The sequence below is a fragment of the Drosophila rhopaloa genome, unplaced genomic scaffold (assembly GCF_018152115.1).
Source record: "Drosophila rhopaloa isolate 14029-0021.01 unplaced genomic scaffold, ASM1815211v1 contig_19, whole genome shotgun sequence".
NCBI lineage: Eukaryota > Metazoa > Arthropoda > Insecta > Diptera > Drosophilidae > Drosophila > Drosophila rhopaloa.
This window is the reverse complement of record NW_025335072.1, coordinates 2,689-21,178: the sequence shown is the minus strand read 5'-3', so window position 1 is coordinate 21,178 and position 18,490 is coordinate 2,689. Positions and strand designations below refer to the sequence as shown.

The 18,490-nt window shown below is 37.7% G+C and overlaps 1 protein-coding gene across 4 annotated transcripts in view; it reads left to right on the top strand.

Moving 5' to 3' along the window:
- The window catches only part of LOC108046012 (RNA polymerase I-specific transcription initiation factor RRN3), a 38,574-nt gene extending 25,020 nt beyond the window's left edge, over positions 1-13,554 (top strand). For 3 of the 4 annotated variants that reach the window (XM_044459281.1, XM_044459280.1, XM_044459279.1), the window contains 3 exons: positions 7,650-7,712; positions 12,821-13,070; positions 13,129-13,554. In XM_044459281.1, coding sequence (XP_044315216.1) covers positions 7,650-7,712; positions 12,821-13,070; positions 13,129-13,330 — 515 coding nt within the window. In that variant the 3' untranslated portion in view covers positions 13,331-13,554. The remainder of the gene's footprint in view (positions 1-7,649; positions 7,713-12,820; positions 13,071-13,128) is intronic. The other variant, XM_044459282.1, reaches the window with a different exon arrangement.
- The last annotated feature ends 4,936 nt before the right edge of the window (positions 13,555-18,490 follow it).

The window sequence follows — 18,490 nt, the reverse complement described above, 5'->3', positions numbered from 1 at the left end:
TATAATAGTGTTTTTAGAAAATTCACTTTTTACTTTGTTTATTTTCCATCCATTTGTTTTGTTGAATGGTAAAAAATTCTTATAAAAGATTCTACTTGGAGTGTCGTACATATTTTGATCGGAGGCATTATTATTTATTTTGTTATTTATTTTATTTTATTTTGTTATTTCATAGGCCAAAATCTTAACCTCTCTAATCTTATAAGAAAATAACTTTGTCCATAAGTTTTTTGAGTGTATCCCCGAAAAATGTTTCTTAAATCATTCCTTAGGCATATTACAAAATGGAGAGAATTGAAATCTCCAATAAATAAAATATTGTCCATCTGTCCTTCCGTTCGCCGGCTGTGTGTTTCCCGGCAAACTACTCTCTGTTTTAAAGTTTTCTGAATGAAACTCTTCCAAAACGTTTCTTACTCTTGCAGGTAGTATATACGTCTGCACGTTTGTAGCTTCCATATAACTATTAAAAATAAATGAAAAAACTATAAATTAGTTGTTATTTAACATTTAGGGATATTGCAATTTTAAAAATTTTACAACTACAGTTTTAATATTATATTTTAAAAATCGGATGACTATATTATACATATATATGACTATATTATACAAACGATTCAAAAATTTCTCGGAACACCGACATAGCTTCTTTGTTTTTGAAAGTATACAAATCAAAATATGGTCGATTTATAACATATTTAATTTTTATAACAGCTGCAAGGTTATGTTAACTTTGTCAAATAAAATTTTTTGTTTTATAGAAGTTTTTTCTTCATAGCCTTGCCGAGGGTATTGTACTTTTACTCGAAGTGTAACCACTTAAAAAGGTCATAAATTCAGTTTGGACATTTACATTAAGTCAATTCCAAGTGCAAAATGTGTTAAAATAATACAAAATTCAGAAACAACTCAGTTTGGCTCGATATGCCCGCTTTTGGCCTTGACTATGCCTTGAGACTGGTGTTTTCTTTTTGTTCTTACTCTTCAAAATGGCCCAAAAAAAAAACACATCCGTCGAATTCGCTGAACTAGAGATTCCTTTTGTGGACGTTATAAAGTTCAGATCGTTGTTTTTCAGGCATTTTTGGTTCACTTAAATTCTCGTATGAACGGGCCGTCCGGTAAACCCTATCGATTTAAGAGTACGAATTGGTCATTTATAAAAATGTTCTTGTCAAAAATCACAATGTCTTATTTGCTCTTTGAAGTCTGACATTCAAAATCCATTGCTTTTAATTTTTTTCGCTTCTCTCTCAGCAAAATGATTTTATGCGCTTGTAAACATACTCCAAACTTTCATTCAGCTTAATTACCTACAGCTGATGCCCGTGCGTCAACTTGGCGAGTGAACTGAAGTTTGTTAAACTTCTAGTGCCGGACCCTGCATAAAGTGATGAGTTCCAATTGCCAAGGGACAATGACTAATAGGGACAACTTCTTCACGAGATATACAAATTACAATCGAAATGACAAAATATCCTATTCTCCTTAGGGAGTTAAATCGAGATCGCGAAATGTAAAAAAGGACAATATTGGCAAACTTAGTTAAAAAACTTTAAAATAAATATTTGGTATTAAGTATGATAAAATGTGTGCTTTTCAGATTAATAAAGAGTCAATAATATAAATTATATGGTACATTATTATAGTCCTTACATATGCTCCAAAAGTTTCAAATAAGTGGGATATAGTTTATTTATTTGATTAGTTAAAAAACTTTAAAATAAATATTTTGTATTAAGTATGATAAAATGTGTGCTTTTCAGATTAACAAAGAGTCAGTAATATAAATTATATGGTACACTATTATAGTCCTTGCATAATGCTCCAAAAGTTTAAAATAAGTGGATTATAGTTTATTTATTTGATTATTTATTTTCTTAAATATTTCCTAGCATGGCAATTTTAATACTTTATAAGTTATTATTCTAGTCACCTTATCTATAAATGTATATCTGACGGAAAGCACATAACAAAAACATTAACATAAAAGACATTATTTATTAGTTAGAAGCCTGTAAGGGGGAATACACATTAAAATAGTTAAAATTTAACTATTTTTCTTAATTTTTTTTTGGAAATTATCTATCAATCACTGTCCGTCTGTCCGTCTGTCTGTCCGTCTGTCTGTCCGTCCGTCTGTCCGTCTGTCTGTCCGTCCGTCTGTCTGTCTGTCTGTCCGTCTGTCTGTCTGTCCGTATGAACGCTGAGATCTCGGAAACTATAAAAGCTAGAAGATTGGCATTTTGCATGTAGATTTTAGTAGTTCCTACGCAGCGCAAGTTTGTTTCAAAATAGTGCCACGCCCCCTCTGACAACCACAAGCTACAAGCTGTGGCCACAGTTTTGATGCTATTATAAAAATTTTATTTGATATGTATTTGTTTCGTCAATAACTATCGATTGGCCTAATAAAAGTTTGCCACGCCCACTCTAACGCCCAAAAACCCATTAAACGCATTGCATAATAACTTACTTAACTTAATACAGTTTCTAACAAAAAGGTTAGAAGATTAAATTTTTTAATGGGCCGTTTACCTTCGCGCTCGGCGCTCGAAGCCAGTTTTTGTTCCTCGTTACAAATTCGATTTGAGGCACGTTGAGTTCGGATTGAAATTTGAAATTTTCATAATAAACTATTTTTTAAAGCAAACAAAGTTGTTGGAAAAAAAATTTATATTTAAATGTATGCGATTTGAATTTGTATTCCAATTATTTGTAGCGTATTCGTTGAAGATTATGTAGCAATTTAAAAAAAGTATACAACGAAAGGAAGCAAACTTCGGCAAGCCGAAGTTTATGTACCCTTGCAGTTATTACAAAACGACTACATTTCGATGTCTATGCCTATATTACTAGAAACAATAAAGCTATGTCGATTTTGCGCTGCATTTTGCCATCGTTTCTATGGCAGCTATATGATATTGTTGTCCAATTTTGACAGAACTAAAAGCGTAATTCTGATATAGTAAATAATTACTACCTCTCAAAATATATATTTTTTTTATATATTTCTTTTAATTTTTTGATTTTTCTATGGGTTTTATATTTCTGATTTTAATGTAATTAAACCCGTAATTACATAGTATTTAGATATTAACAAATCCCAAAGAACAAGAAAAAAATTAAAAACAACAAAGTTATACTTCTTTAAAATTTTTTTGTTTCGATTTTGTTCCTATGGGAGCTGTATGATACAGTCGCCTGATCCGGCTCGTTCCGACTTATATACTACCTTCAATAGGAAGAAAACTTTTGGGAAAGTTTCAAGCAGGTAGCTTTAAAACTGGGGGACTAGTTTGCGTAGAAACGCAAACAGAAGGGCAGACGGACACGGCTAGATCGACTCTCCTGGTGATGCTGATCAAGAACATGATTACTTTATAGGGTCGGAGATGTCTCCTTCACTGCGTTGCAAACTATTGACTGAAGTTAAATACCCTCTTCTAGGGTATAAAATAGATTAAAAGTTGTTGTAAATGTTGGTTTTTCTTTCATTAACCTCACTTAAGCTACAGATTACCACGATGGCCAGGGCACTGAACGTTGGAATTTGATGTGTCAGCGATATCTGTCTGCTCGTGTAGTTTGAAAATTGAGAGTTATATAGATAGAGAAGCGGCATGCCCAGAAGAAAATCAAGGTTGATGATGTTTAGTAACGGTGGAATTTTGTTCCGGGACTCACGTCTGACGTACTTTGTGTCATTCGACGGCAAAACGATAAAGGTGATAAGGTGGTGATCTCTGAGCCATCATCTGCCCTGACTCGAGTTGGAGTTGAGGGGTTTTAGATGACTGGGTGGTGTAAGACAGTTGGCTATGCTTCCAGCATGGAGGGGTGATACATTTTAAAAGGTACCTCTTGTCGTTGCGCTGCTATCGGTGACCGTCAACACATCATCTGCTATGGTGTCATTTTGCATTTGTATGAACAATTTATGAACAATATCTTTAGATTAAAAGTTTTTCTTATTCCAAATCGTTATGTTCAAAAATAGAACCTGGTTTAGCTAGAGTGACTGTGAACATTAGGCTTACTAACATTTAGAAAATAATGTTCCATATCTAGTACTGTCAACTAATTCATTTCGCTTAACATTAATTATTTAATTTATCGTTTCAGTTCGCTAAGTATTAAAGTTTATAACTACTTAACAACAATTTGACCTTTAACACTGACATTAATATTGATCTTAATATTTTTGGTATCAACATATACATATTAGCTAACCTATGTAAGTAACACACAGAGGCAGATGCGTTATTTATTAAAAGTTGGTCAAAAGAATTTGATGATCCTTATGTCACTAAGTCTTATTATTTCGCTAGTCCGTCCGATTCTTGAGTATGAGTAATTCGTCTTAATATTAATACATTTAATATTAAATTATTGGATGAGCCTTTCAGAGTATTATGGTCTGACTATAATAGACTTTTCCCTATAATCGCAATTTCGACTCTGCCACTCTTAGTAATTACTTTATTAGCTTTCTTCTCGCGCGTCGTTCAGTACAATACATGGCTGCAGCCTTCTTATCATCGACTTTTTATTTATTAATTTTAATACAGCTTTCTGCTAGGGTGGTGTGAAGAGTTTCCCGCGTGAAATTTTCTCGCCAAGACATTTCCCCGAATTAAAAATCACCGATTCGCTTATCTTGGCAACTCTATTGAATCTTAACACGATACCGTGCATCCGCTGGTTTTTGAAAACATAATCAAACAATTTAAATTATTGTTGCTGCTTTATTGGGATCGCCGAACCCTGACATTACCGCAAGCCAGGGCGTTGATGCCCTTTGTGGCGGTATCGATATGTGCTAGTGTTTACGTGCCGCACCTTACATATTACAAGGGAGTTCAAACTTATTATTTTGAACGACCCTTCATATCTTGGTACCAAATTCGCCGCAAATACTTGATCGTCTTTCATGGTGATCCTGTGTACTGCCACGTTGGATGTGTCCTTTCTGCCTTCCACATCCTCTTCCGCAAATCTTTTTGACGTTTCCACTATTGCCACCGACAGTTTCTCCTCCAGCCGTCCTCCGCGTATGTCCTTTGCCGGTATCGACACGCTGTGTCCTGCGCACTCGACTTCGGCACTGACTCTGGTAAGGAAATTCTATCCTAACACCAGGGCGTCGATCAGTCCTGGTAAAATCAGCAGCTCCATTTATACTGTTTTTGTGCCAAGTCCGATGTTGATCTATAGCTGCGATTTTATTTTCCCGCACCGACAGTCTGCCACCCGCACTTGCCTTCTCCGAAGAAAATCACCTCGATTTTTTGTATTTTAATCAGAACCCTGGGAAATAGTGGCCGAATGTTGGAATGGCATACCTCGTTGAATTCGTTACAAAATTTCCAACAATGTGTCATTTACAGAAAAAAACAAGAAAGGAAAGCTAACTTCGGGCGGAGCCGAAGTTGATATACCCTTGCAGAATACTCTGTAAATTATATTCTCCAAAATTATTCATATGATGCGTTCTTAATACACATAAAAAATCCCAACTTCCTAACTTTAAAAACACCAAAGTTATAGCATTTCCAATCGTTCAGTTATATGGCAGCTATAAGATATAGTCGGCCGATCCTTATGAACTTTGGTAGGTCGGATTGATTGGCCAAAAATAAAACCCATAGAAAATCCCAACTTCCTAACGTTACAAACACCAAAGTTATGGCATTTCCGATCAATCAGTTATATGGAAGCTATAAGATATAGTCGGCCGATCCTTATGAAATTTGGTAGGTCGGATTGATTGGCCAAATATAAAACCCATAGAAAATTCCAACTTCCTAACTTTACAAACACCAAAGTTATTGCATTTCCAATCGTTCAGTTATATGGCAGCTATAAGATATAGTCGGCCGATCCTTATGAACTTTGGTAGGTCGGATTGATTGGCCAAAAATAAAACCCATAGAAAATCCCAACTTCCTAACTTTACAAACACCAAAGTTATGGCATTTCCGATCAATCAGTTATATGGAAGCTATAAGATATAGTCGGCCGATCCTTATGAAATTTGGTAGGTCGGACTGATTGGCCAAATATAAAACCCATAGAAAATTCCAACTTCCTAACTTTACAAACACCAAAGTTATGGCATTTCCGATCAACCAGTTATATGGCAGCTATAAGATATAGTCGGCCGATCCTTATGAAATTTGGTAGGTCGGATTGATTGGCCAAATATAAAACCCATAGAAAATTCCAACTTCCTAACTTTACAAACACCAAAGTTATGGCATTTCCGATCAATCAGTTATATGGCAGCTGTAGGATATAGTCGGCCGATCCCGGCCGTTCCGACATATATACTGCGTGCAAAGGAAAGAAGGGTGTGTGCAAAGTTTGAACTCGATAGCTGTAAAACTGAGAGACTAGTTTGCGTAGAAACAGACAGACGGACAGACGGACATGGCTATATCAACTCAGGAGGTGATCCTGATCAAGAATATATATACTTTATAGGGTCGGAGATGTCTCCTTCACTGCGTTGCACACTTTTGACCAAAATTATAATACCCTCTGCAAGGGTATAAAAACATCATTTGAAAAATTGTTTTGAAAAAAAACCAATACCCCAACCTGTAGGACAGAGTCAAAATCTGGATAAAACCAGCTCGATTTTCGGTATTTTAATCAAAACCCTTCCTGCCGCCTGCTCGTATCCACTGTGGCCTAAATTTTTTCGTTACCTATGAGAACTGTGGCGGACAGCTCTGCATGTCCACTATGTAATCCTTGAAGCTTTCCGCGTAGACTTGCTTCCTTTGCCTGTTCTGGTCTGCCAGCTTCGCCATGTATCCACGAGAAAGAAGCTGGAAGCTGTAGATAAAGTCTTTCCAGATCTTTATTGCCTTTGCCAGGACAATCACTCTTGGTCGTCAAATGTTTCTCGCTCGCCACGTCAACGTGCGGCTAGCGATGTTGTGAGTTCGATCCACTAAATTTTTATTGTGTGATTGCCTTTGACGAAAGGATGACGCCGGAAAGGATTGGGACTGTGCTTATCTTACTATAGCCCTTTTGATACTGCTTCTGCTGCTCGTTTTCACTGTCCTCTGACGCAGCCAGCTTCTTGCCGCTGCTGTGTTGCTCTTGGCCTGCTGCTTCGTCGGTTCTGGCTTGCTGATCCGGGTGTCTGAGATCGGGACCGTTTATTCACTGTGCGTTTGACCTGGATGCCCTTCACTCCTCCGGCATTCTCGCGTCCTTCTCTGTTTCCAAGCCGCTTTCCTGTATCGGGATTTGTTCAAAAATGATCTAAAGTAGAATAAGTCGTTTGAAAAAATTGGTCAACTATATCGGCTATTGGCTGATCTGTGATTGCCGTCATGTTTTCAAACCACAGAATACGATTGTAGCTTGATGTTAACGAAGTTCCGAGTATAAAATTATTTCGGGTCCTGCGAGAACTGCACCTTACGGTTTCGATAGTACCAAGGAACACAGGAATTAAAAAACGATTTGCAGTGCAAAAACAATAAGGACGTCATCAATAATAGTCGGAACTAAAATTATTTGGCCTTGAAGAGCCTGGTTGATTTTTTAGATTTTTCTTCTATAATCGTACCTTTGTCGATTGTCACTTCGATTTTCGGATGATATAGATCTGTAATTTATTTATTCAGATGTCGACTTGGTGCTACCCTGGACAGACACTCCTTCAGGATTTGATACAAAACACAAATCAAGTAAGTGAATTTTCGAACATGGTTTACTTGAGATAACAATATGTCAAGCAGGTCGTTAATAAAATCATGTTGTGTTATAGGTAGTATAGGACCACGTAGTTGCAGGTATATTAAAATCGTTTAGTACTACCAACTGATCCCTATCTGAAAGCTTATTTGCAAAAGTCTTGATAACGGTAAGGTAATTAAAATAATCAGGTAGTTCAGACACGGCGGAATATATGAGTTATGTATATAGAGTTACCAGGAAGCGATATCTTAAAGCAAATAAATTCAATGGTATTTAATTTTTCAAAAAATAACTCCTCTAACGTGAGGTTTGAATCCACTACAATTAAAGCCCCATCTCCCAGTCTAGGTGGACGGTCTTACCTATATATTGTGTACTTACCTGGAAAAACTTCGGAGCTGATATTTCAAACTGATTTTATTTTCAATAAGTCCTAGCTTAGTCAGCCAACATAAAAATCGTATTCTAGTCTTATCGCTAGACTAACGTGTCTGTTTATACTTAGCAAGGGACAATTCTTGAGTGCGATAGGGGAGCTTATGTTTCAAAGATATGCTGAGATCCCACGCATTACATTATTTGTGTTAGGCTCAAGTGGCCGCTATGGTTAGAGTTACGCGCACATGCGCTAAGCAGAGTATAGCTACGTCAATTTGTTTATTATAAAGATTATTCTTATATATATGTTTTCATTTGTGAACAACTTTATTATAATTTGCAAAGGAAATTATTTCAAAATACAATTTAGTAAGGTTGCTACGCAAGCCTCTTGCATTTTGATATGAAACACATACTAGGAAATTTTACTGACACGGCCCCCTTCTTTTTATCTTAGCTTAGAACTATTTTACTCCCATAGTTTCCGTGTTTTTGGTGGAACGGACATTGTTTCTGCAGAGCCAACTTGAGCCGGTAGTCCGGACCCTTGTGGCGGTGTTATGAGGGATAGGGGGACCCACTAATTGTGAAACCATATCTGACAAATCTGAATTCATAGAAGTCCCTGGTTGCATACATTCCAGTACGGATTGTTCGCATACCGAATCTTTTTTAGCTGCTGATCCTAGCAACATTAAAGGGTTTGCTGTTGATTTGCGGGTGCGCTCTGCTGTTCCTTTGATTGAGGATGCACGTGCCACCAGCGGCTTTTTTAAGCTAAAGGGACTCTTTTAGCTTACGGACATTAAATTGCAAGTCCAGCGCAGAGAGGAGAATCAGCTTGGAGAAATCTATTTCTAGAAACTCCGAAACAACTAATCAGCCCCATCTCGTTCGCAACCTTGACGCAAGCCAAGCGTAACAACTGAACTGCAAGTTGGGCGCCTTCTCTTTCTACTTATTCGAACCTATGTACAACAAACTTTAAATTTGTAAGTGAGCAGTTAAAGGTAAAATAGAGCGAGAAAGCAGGAGCGAAATTTAGTAAAAGTGCACGCAAAAGCAACATCAAAAACAGCACTACGTCTTACGACGGATATCGCACAAAGAAAAAACAGAACAGAAATACAAAATGAAAATAGTTTTGTAAATTTTTAAGGTTGTGCACAAAAGAAATATAGATCTCCTTCGGGAAGCCAATTTAAATGTATATTTAATAGGTGCCTGTTTTGATAAAGCCCACCGATTCGATAAAACGAAACAAAATACAAATTCGGATAGTAAAAAACAAATACTTTGAAAGTCAAACACGACTATGATTAGAAGCCAAAAATGCCTTATTTCTTTTCAGTAACATATTTTTAAAGTTTTTTAAAGTTTTCGCTATCGCACACTTAAAAATGCATTTGTGTACAGGCCAATAATTCAGGTCTTCGTTTTTATTGTCATTCTGAGTCACATAATTCAGTCTTTGGACTGCTTCCACACCGGTCTAATTTTGTGCAGATCTATATCCATAGCCTCTGTAGGCGTGTTACTATCTTCTTTGCCCTGTCGTTCTGGAGCATGTTCACTATTGTTTCCGTTGTTATACTCTTGCAGTGGGTATTATAATTTCAGTCAAAAATTTGCAACTCAGTGAAGGAGACAATTCCGAGCCTATAAAATATATATATTCTTGATCAGCATCACCAGGAGAGTCGATCTAGCCATGTCCGTCTGTCCGCCCGTCCGTCCGTTTTTACGCAAACTTTTTTTGTTATTTCGGATTTGGTAATATTTGAATACTATGGAATTATGGTTTTACTTAAATTGAAATCGGACTCTATATCATAAGCACCCATAGGAAAATCGAAAAAATTAAAAGAAATACAAATTAAAAAAATGTATTTTGCTTGTTTTTCTATTTATCAAAATATTCCTTTGAGATATAGTACTACTACATCAGAATTATCGCCTGATCCGGGTCGTTCTGACATATATACTGCCTGCAATTCAAGAAGATAGCTTTTAAACTGTTATTGGTAGATCGACTCTCCTGGTAATGCTGTTCAAGAATATATATACTTTATAGGGTCGGAAACGTCTCCTTCACTGCGTTACAAACTTCTGACCAAAATTATAATACCCTCTGCAAGGGTATAACAATTAAATTAATTATGTCCCAGGATTTTTGAAAGATGTATAAAAAAGCCAAAAAGTCAACAGTGAGCTCAATTTTGTGAAGATTGTCTTTTGATTCTCTCAAGCTTTTTTAAAAAACTTTTGTCTACATTTACTTCATTAAATGCTATGAGAAATGGTTCAAAGTTTATCTAAACTGTTGAATATTGTGTTACAATTATTCAAAAGTTCATATAAATGGTTTAAAGTTTATCTGAACTTTTGAATATTGTGTTACAACTATTACGTGTAAGAAAAGGCGCCTAGGGCAGGGCTAAAATCTTAGACCTTAGACTTAGACTTTCCTTAGATGACCGACATGTTAATTTAATTGTCTTAATCATCATTATCATTTTTTTCAGTGTTAGCCTAGACAACAATATTTTCCATACGTACGTTTCTAGATCCAAAATAAATTTGTATTAAACGGATAGGTGCAATTAAATTTTAAATGTGATAATAATAAGATCGATACATAAACCTGAAAACTTTGGCAATGATTCTCTTTCAGACCAAAAGTATTACAAATTTTAAGTTAACTTAGTTGGAAAAAACAAGCATCGGATTGGGATCCTTCAACGCGTATTTCGAATAGAAACAAGAACCATGGAACGTGGGTGAATTTAATAACATTTTTATACCCTTGCAGAGGGCATTATAATTTTGGTCAGAAGTTTGTAACGCAGTAAAGGAGACGTTTCCGACCCCATATATATATTCTTGATCATGATCAATAGGGGAGTCGATATAGCCATGTCCGTCTGTGCGTCTGTCCGTCTGTTTCAATACCGTTTGCGAGCTCAGTTTAAAAGCTAGCGATCTGAAACTTTCACCATCATCCTAAAACATGTGTACGCAGATCAAGTTTGAAAACCGACCCGATCGGATGTCTATATCCTATAGCTCCCTTAGGAACAATCGGATATAACTTTCAAGGATGGAAGATATTTTGCGCAGTGTAAAAGCTATTGAAATGCGTCTTTCCAAATCTTATTTTTTTTATGCATACCTTGATCAGGGTAAAAGCGCGTGCCGATCGGACGTCTATATCCTATAGCTCCCATAGGAACAATAGGGTGAAATCGGTTAAAATTTGATGTTTTTCAGGATATTTCGTGCAGTATATAAGCTATTGACACGAATCTTTACAAATCGACTTTTTTATGCATACCTTAATCAGGGTTAAAGCGCGTGCCGATCGGACGTCTATAACCTATAGCTCCCCATAGAAACAATTAGATGAAATCGCTTAAAATTGTTCATCAGGTTGTCAAATATCTCCCTTCCGCTTTTTTTGGTTTTTGAGTTTGGCGACTTTGTGCAAAGCGCTACATATCGGCATCGGGCAATGCTATATATCGATCAAGACATAACCTACAAAACGACGCTATTCATAACAAGTTTGGTTATTGCGTTGAAAAGTTATACATGTGTAAACATGGAGTTCGTTAACGCCGAAATTCGCGCTGTTTTTAAGTTTTCCTTCGTAAAAGGTAAATCCGTCAGTTCAAACCGCGGAGGAATGGTTTCGACGATTCATGGAAAACATCGAGCTAGACATCGAGCACCAAATTGTTTTAAACCATCTGTAGAAGGCTAGATACAAAAAAAAGCTGGATGTTTGGGTGCCGCATGATTTGACGCAAAAAAAACCTGTTGGACAGAATCAACGGCTGCGATATGCTGCTGAAACGGAATGAACTCGACCCATTTTTGAAGACGACAATATTAAGCGAAAACGGTCGTGGTTGAAGGCCAGTGAATCGTCCAAAACAGTGGCCAAGCCGGGATTGACGGCAGTTTTTCCTCTGTGATTGGTGTGATTGGAAGGGAATCATACACTATGAGTTGCTCCCATATGGCCAGACGCCTAATTCTACCATCTACTGCGAACAACTGGACCGCTTGAAGGTGGCGATCGACCAGAAGCGACCAGAATGGCTAACAGGAAGGGTGTAGTGTTTCACCAGGACAATGCCGTCTAAATGGGAACACATTATCGAACAAAGAGAGTTATTTGACAACATAATACTTTTCAGGATAGTTCGATCAGTATATGAGCTATTGACAAATCTTTCCAAATCTTATCTTTGTATGCATACCTTGATCATGATAAATGGGCGTACCGATAAGACGTCTATATCCTATAGTTTCCATAGGAATAATAGGGTGAAATCGGTCCAAATTTGATGTTTTTCAGGATATTTCGCGCAGTGTAAAAGCTATTGCTATCAATTTTTCCAAGTCTAACTTATTTACGCATACCTTGAAAAGGGTAAAAGCGCTTGCCGATCGGACGTCTATATTTTATTGCTTCCATATGAATGACTGTTAAAGGCTGTGAAAATATCCCTTTTTTTCTATTTTTATTTGTCTGCAAGGGTATTAAAACTTCGGCATGCCGAGGTTAGCTTGCGTCCTCGTTAGGTTTAGTACTTTGTTGACTGCGACCTACAGTGATAATTTTATTCTTGCTTTTATACAAGTGTATATACAAGATAAATAGTCAATTTTATCTTATTTTTAATTTTTTTGACATTTTACTTTCTTTTTATAGATCTGCTCTTCCTTCAGTCTCTACAACTATCCCGAATTGCTATGTGTCAATTAAATCCTTTGCGATACTGTCTAGCTCCAGTTGCCACGGCCTTCGCTGGCGTGACGAGAACTTACCAACTGGCGTACTGTCATACTGTTTTAGAACGCAATGCTCGACGTAAACTAGCCACAGTTTACGGTCATGACAAGTCAATGCCTGAGGAGACGGCCGAAACGTTTTTTCCATTCGATCCTTATTTGCTAAAGATGTGAGTACTAATCATATAACTACATCAAAACAAAAAAATCATCAATTTTATTTTTAAGATCAAAAAAGTATATTGAAGCCAACTATGTGGTTTACCAGAGCAATGATACAGAAGACTATGTGCATAGTTCTGCCGAAGACCGCCTTTCTCGAAAACGTCGGGACTCTGAAATGGTCGAAGAAGACGAATTTATTATACTTGATAAACGTCAAAAGTATTTGGAAATTTCTAAAAGCCAAGATTTTGACAAGCAATATTAGTTCAGATCTTCGCCGGGAATTAACACCTAGGTCATATTTAACTAAGCAAGGCTTTTTTATTCTACAAACAATTTTTGAATAAAAATAAAGATAAAAAAGTTTCTCTGACAGCCCTGGTCATCATTAAGTTTTAGAGTCTTCAAATAAATTATTCAGAATTTAAGTCCTTTCCATCACTTTATCCTTAAAACTTAAGTTTTATCTTAATAAAACGATTCAATTTCTCTGTTTGTCGACTTTTTTGGGTAGTTAACACAATAACTGTGGGTCTTTTTGATTTGTTGATTTGTTTTTTGTCTTTTACTTTTTGTAAATACATTTTATAACTTTTTTCTATTCATTTCGAACTTTTGAAGACGTATCGCCACTATAACAATATTTTAGTTTTGTCTTAGTTTCATAACTGGATGTTTATGTGCACTTTATCTTCATCTCCAGTTGCGTCTCTACTAGACATTTACGCCGCCGAGCCACGCCGCCGCCGCCGCCGATTTTCGTCTTTTTTAAGGCGCCGCCGCCGAATCAAGAAAATATCGGCGCGGCGGCGGCGGCGTTCGGCGCAATAGCATTTTGTTTGATGCTTTTAAGTAATCGAATAAAAGAATCGATATTGTCTCAGCTCCATCTCTCAGAAAAATAAGTGTTAATTTGTTTTTAATTTCTTGAAATCTTATGTTTGTTTAATTATGTTATTATGTTTAATAAGGAAAATAAATAAAAGTTGAAGAAATTAAGGAAACTTTCGACGGCTTAGCTGCCGCCGCCGCCGCCGCCGCCGTTTTCATTTTAACTCTACGCCGCCGTCTTTTCTTGACCCCCACGCCGCCGCCGACAACCAAGCCATCGGCGTAAACCTCTAGTTTCGACAGCTTCGATTGCTTGCGATTGAACATTTTAAATTTCTGTAGAATCCTTAAAAACAGAACTTAAAAATACAGAAAAACTCTGCATATAAGTTACCAACATAGCAAGTTATTTCGAGATTGGAAATGGAGATTAAAATGGTTTGATTTCCAGTACCCAAAATATAATTCGCATCGTAAATTTGAAGTAAAAACAACTTTATTTGATTTTATTCTTAAACCGCTAAAGTTTGCTTATTGTTGGAAGAACACTGAGCTTGCTCCCTAACTGATACTTCATTAAAGATGAAACCTTAGTTCTGAGCTTTGGAGCTTTTAATGAGTGATTTTATTGTTCATTGAATGACTTTCTGAGCTGGACTTTGGAGCCAAGACTTGGGTCACGATTTTTATACCCTTGCAGAGGGTTTTAAAATTTTGGTGAGAAGTTTGTAACGCAGTGAAGGAGACGTTTCCGACCCTATAAAGTATATATATTCTTGATCAGGATCATTAGGAGAGTCGATATAGCCATGTCCGTCTGTCCGTCCGTCTGTTTCAATACCGTTTGCGAGTTCAGTTTAAAAGCTAGCGATCTGAAACTTGCACAATCATCCTAAAACATGTGTACGCACCGATCGGATGTCTATATCCTATAGCTCCCATAGGAACAATCGGTTATGTCTTGAAAGAATGGAAGATATTTCGCGCAGTGTAAAAGCTATTGAAAAAAGTCTTTCCAAATCTTATTTTTTTATGCATACCTTGATCAGGGTGAAAGAGCGTGGCGATCGAACGTCAATATCCTATAGCTCCCTTAGGAACAATAAGGTGAAATCGGTTAAAATTTAATGATTATTTGGATATTTCGCGCAGTATATAAGCTATTGACATGAATCTTTCCAAATCGTATTTTTTTATACATACCTTGATTAGGTTAAAAGCGCGTGCCGTTCGGACGTCTATATCCTATAGCTCCCATAGGAAAAATAGGTTGAAATCGGTCCAAATTTGATGTTTTTCAGAATATTTCGCGCAGTGTGTTAGCTATTGACATAAATTTTTCCAAGTCTTATTTATTTAAGCATGTCTTGATCAGGGTAAAAGCGCTTGCCGATCGGACGTCTATATCTTCTAGCTTCCGTAGGAAAAATTGTTAAAGGCAGCGAAAATATCCCTTTTTATACCCCTGCAGAGGGTATTATAATTTTGGTCAAAAGTGTGCAACGCAGTGAAGGAGACATCTCCGACCATATAAAGTATATATATTTTTGATCAGGATCACCTCCTGAGTTGATATAGCCATGTCGGTCTGTCTGTCCGTCTATCTGTTTCTACGCAAACTAGTCTCTCAGTTTTAAAAATATCGAACTGAAACTTTGCACACACCCTTCTTTTCCTTTGCACGCAGTATATATGTCGGAACGGCCGGGATCGGCCGACTATATCCTATAGCTGCCATATAACTGATTGATCGGAAATGCCATAACTTTGATGTTTGTAAAGTTAGGAAGCTGGGATTTTCTATGGGTTTAATATTTGGCCAACCAATCCGGCCTACTAAATTTCATAAGGATCGGCCGGCTATATCCTATAGCCGCCATATAACTGATTGATCGGAAATGCCATAACTTTGGTGTTTTTAAATTTAAGAAGTTGGGATTTTTTATGAGTATTAAGAATGCATCATATGAATAATTTAAGTGAATATAATGTACATAATATTCTGCAAGGGCATATTAACTTCGGCTCCGCCCGAAGTTAGCTTTCCTTTCTTGTTTTCTATTGACATAAAACTATAAAAATCTAATTTATTTATGTATACTTTATTCCTTTTGCTACTTTTTAATTTTAGCAATTTCGGCAAAGTCTGCAAGGGTATTAAAACTTCGGCGTGGTTGCTGAAAAAGAATTTCGACCCAGCCCAGAGTAGAAGTCGTGGAGAATTATTCAGTAATTGATGATAACTAGGCTTATTTCAGTAAGATTCTTGACATTTGATTGATTCTGACCAACGGATTCTCCTGACTGGCGGTGTGCCGCCCTTCCTGCTTTCGTTTCCTTCGTCCAATCCGACTGCCCGGTGACGGGAGCCGTCCCGCTGCTCGAGAGGCACAGTACGGGATTACGGCTGCTAGTAGAATAGACACCGGTGCTGGTTGCCACGTAGAGAGCCAGAAATAATAGTATGTTGCTTGGGGACCCTAAAGTCAGCCACAAGAGAGAGAGTATGTTGCTTGGGGACCCTGAAGTCAGCCACAAGAGAGAGAGAGTATGTTGCTTGGGGACCCTGAAGTCAGCCACAAGAGAGAGAGAGTATGTTTGGGAACCCTGAACTCAGCCACAAGAGAGAGAGAGAATAGGTTGCTTTGAGACCCTGAAGTCAGCCACAAGAGAGAGAATAGGTTGCTTGGGGACCCTGAAGTCAGACACAAGAGAGAGAATAGGATGCTTGCGGACCCTGAAGTCAGCCGCAAGAGAGAGAGCGCGGCCGGTGAACCGAGCCGTAAGAAGGCGTGATCCTGAAATCAAACGTCTCCTAGTGAAACCTTCGGATCGGCAAGCCGAGCCGGGCTTAAGGAGGGTAGTGGGAGAGGGAAGTTCTACGGGAACTACTACAATTTATAAGCGGACTCAGATCGAATGATCCAGTCCACCAAAAAAATGACTTTGCTGCTCACCAGCTACTGGGGAGTTACCTCTGGTCCCGAAGACGGTCTGCTGCTCAGTCGTTTTAGGAGCTGCAGAGAGTTTAGATTTGAGATTATAGGAAAAAGTATATTATAGTCAGAACATAATACTCTAAAAGGCTCATGCAAGGCATAGTTAGATCTACAATGATTTAAAATTAGGGGAATATAATTTCTAGTTAATCTACTTGGCACAGAAAAGTTTAGTCGACTTATCAAGTCGGGGAGTCAATATGATAAGGTTATAAATGAAGAAAGTACCAAGCATCGTTCTACGGTTGCCTAGGGAGGGTAAATTAATCACCAGAAGTCTACTAGAATAAGAAGGTAAGTTAAGATTTGCATCCCAGGTTAGGCGCCGTAAAGCAAAAAGAAGAACGTTTTTTTGTACTGCTTCAATACGACCAATATGTATTCCGTACTGTGAACTCCAGACGGGAGACCCATACTCCAGAATCGGACGGACTAACGAAATAAATAAAGTTTTAGTTAAATAAGGATTGTTGGGTCAATGAGCTTTTTTACTAACGCTAACCTTTGATGGTGCCCAATTAAAATAAAACCGTACAAGATTTCAATTAAATATGCAATAATTTTATTATAAAAGACACCAAGGCCTTAATTACAAAGTTAAATGTTTATGTTCAAGATTATTTGGTTGGGCAGGCAGACCGATTTGTCTGTGCCTTTTAACTAGCGAAAATATAAACGAAGAGAATAGGCAGGCGATCTGCGACCGTGCCTTCAGCGAGCGAATACAAAATCGAAAATGAACTTAAGTAGATGCTTGCAGTGGACAAAGGGCCAGGCAGCGATCGGCGAAGGAATTCAAAAGGAGTAGCAATTACAGTAATTGAAAGAGATGCCACGCAGGGAAAATAGAAAAGGCAAAAAACAAACATCGCGAGTGCAATTTACGTTAAGATTAGAAACTTTAAGAATTTATTTAGTCTGCGGCATGACCGAACATTCCCCCCCGTTGAAAGACCAGGGTTTTCAACCAGATCTTGCTTCGGCAGGACGCACAACTTGCGGACAGCTCTTCGAGTGGTTCCAGTTGATGTTCGTATTACTGCCACATGAGCAACTCCATCAGATCCAGGCACCAATTCCATGACCCTGGCTAATGGCCATTTAAGAGGAGGCAAGTTCTCGTTTTGAACCAGGACGACATCGTTGACTTGTAGCGCAGGTTTGGGGATGCGCCACTTTGACCGTTGCTGCAACAGGGTCAGATACTCTTCACGCCACCGTGACCAGAAGATTTGTTGAAAATAAGCAATTTCCTGCCAGCGGTCCAAACGGTTGAAATTTAGCTTTGTGACGTCAGGCTCAGAGTACAACACCAGCGGAACTGTGCCAAGAAAGCGTGCAGGATTAAGCACCTCAAGGTCTGCTGGATTCTCTGAAAGAGGTAGTAAAGGTCGTGAGTTGATAATTGCTGCAATGTGGCAAACGAGTGTACGAAATTCATCGAATGATAATAGAGATGGGCCAACCGAACGATAAAAATGAAATTTGACCGTTTTTACTGCAGCCTCCCAGAGGCCTCCAAAGTGAGGCGAACGTGGGGGAATAAAACGCCAATCAATTGAATCTTCTAGGCAGAATTCCTCTATAGCTCGAAT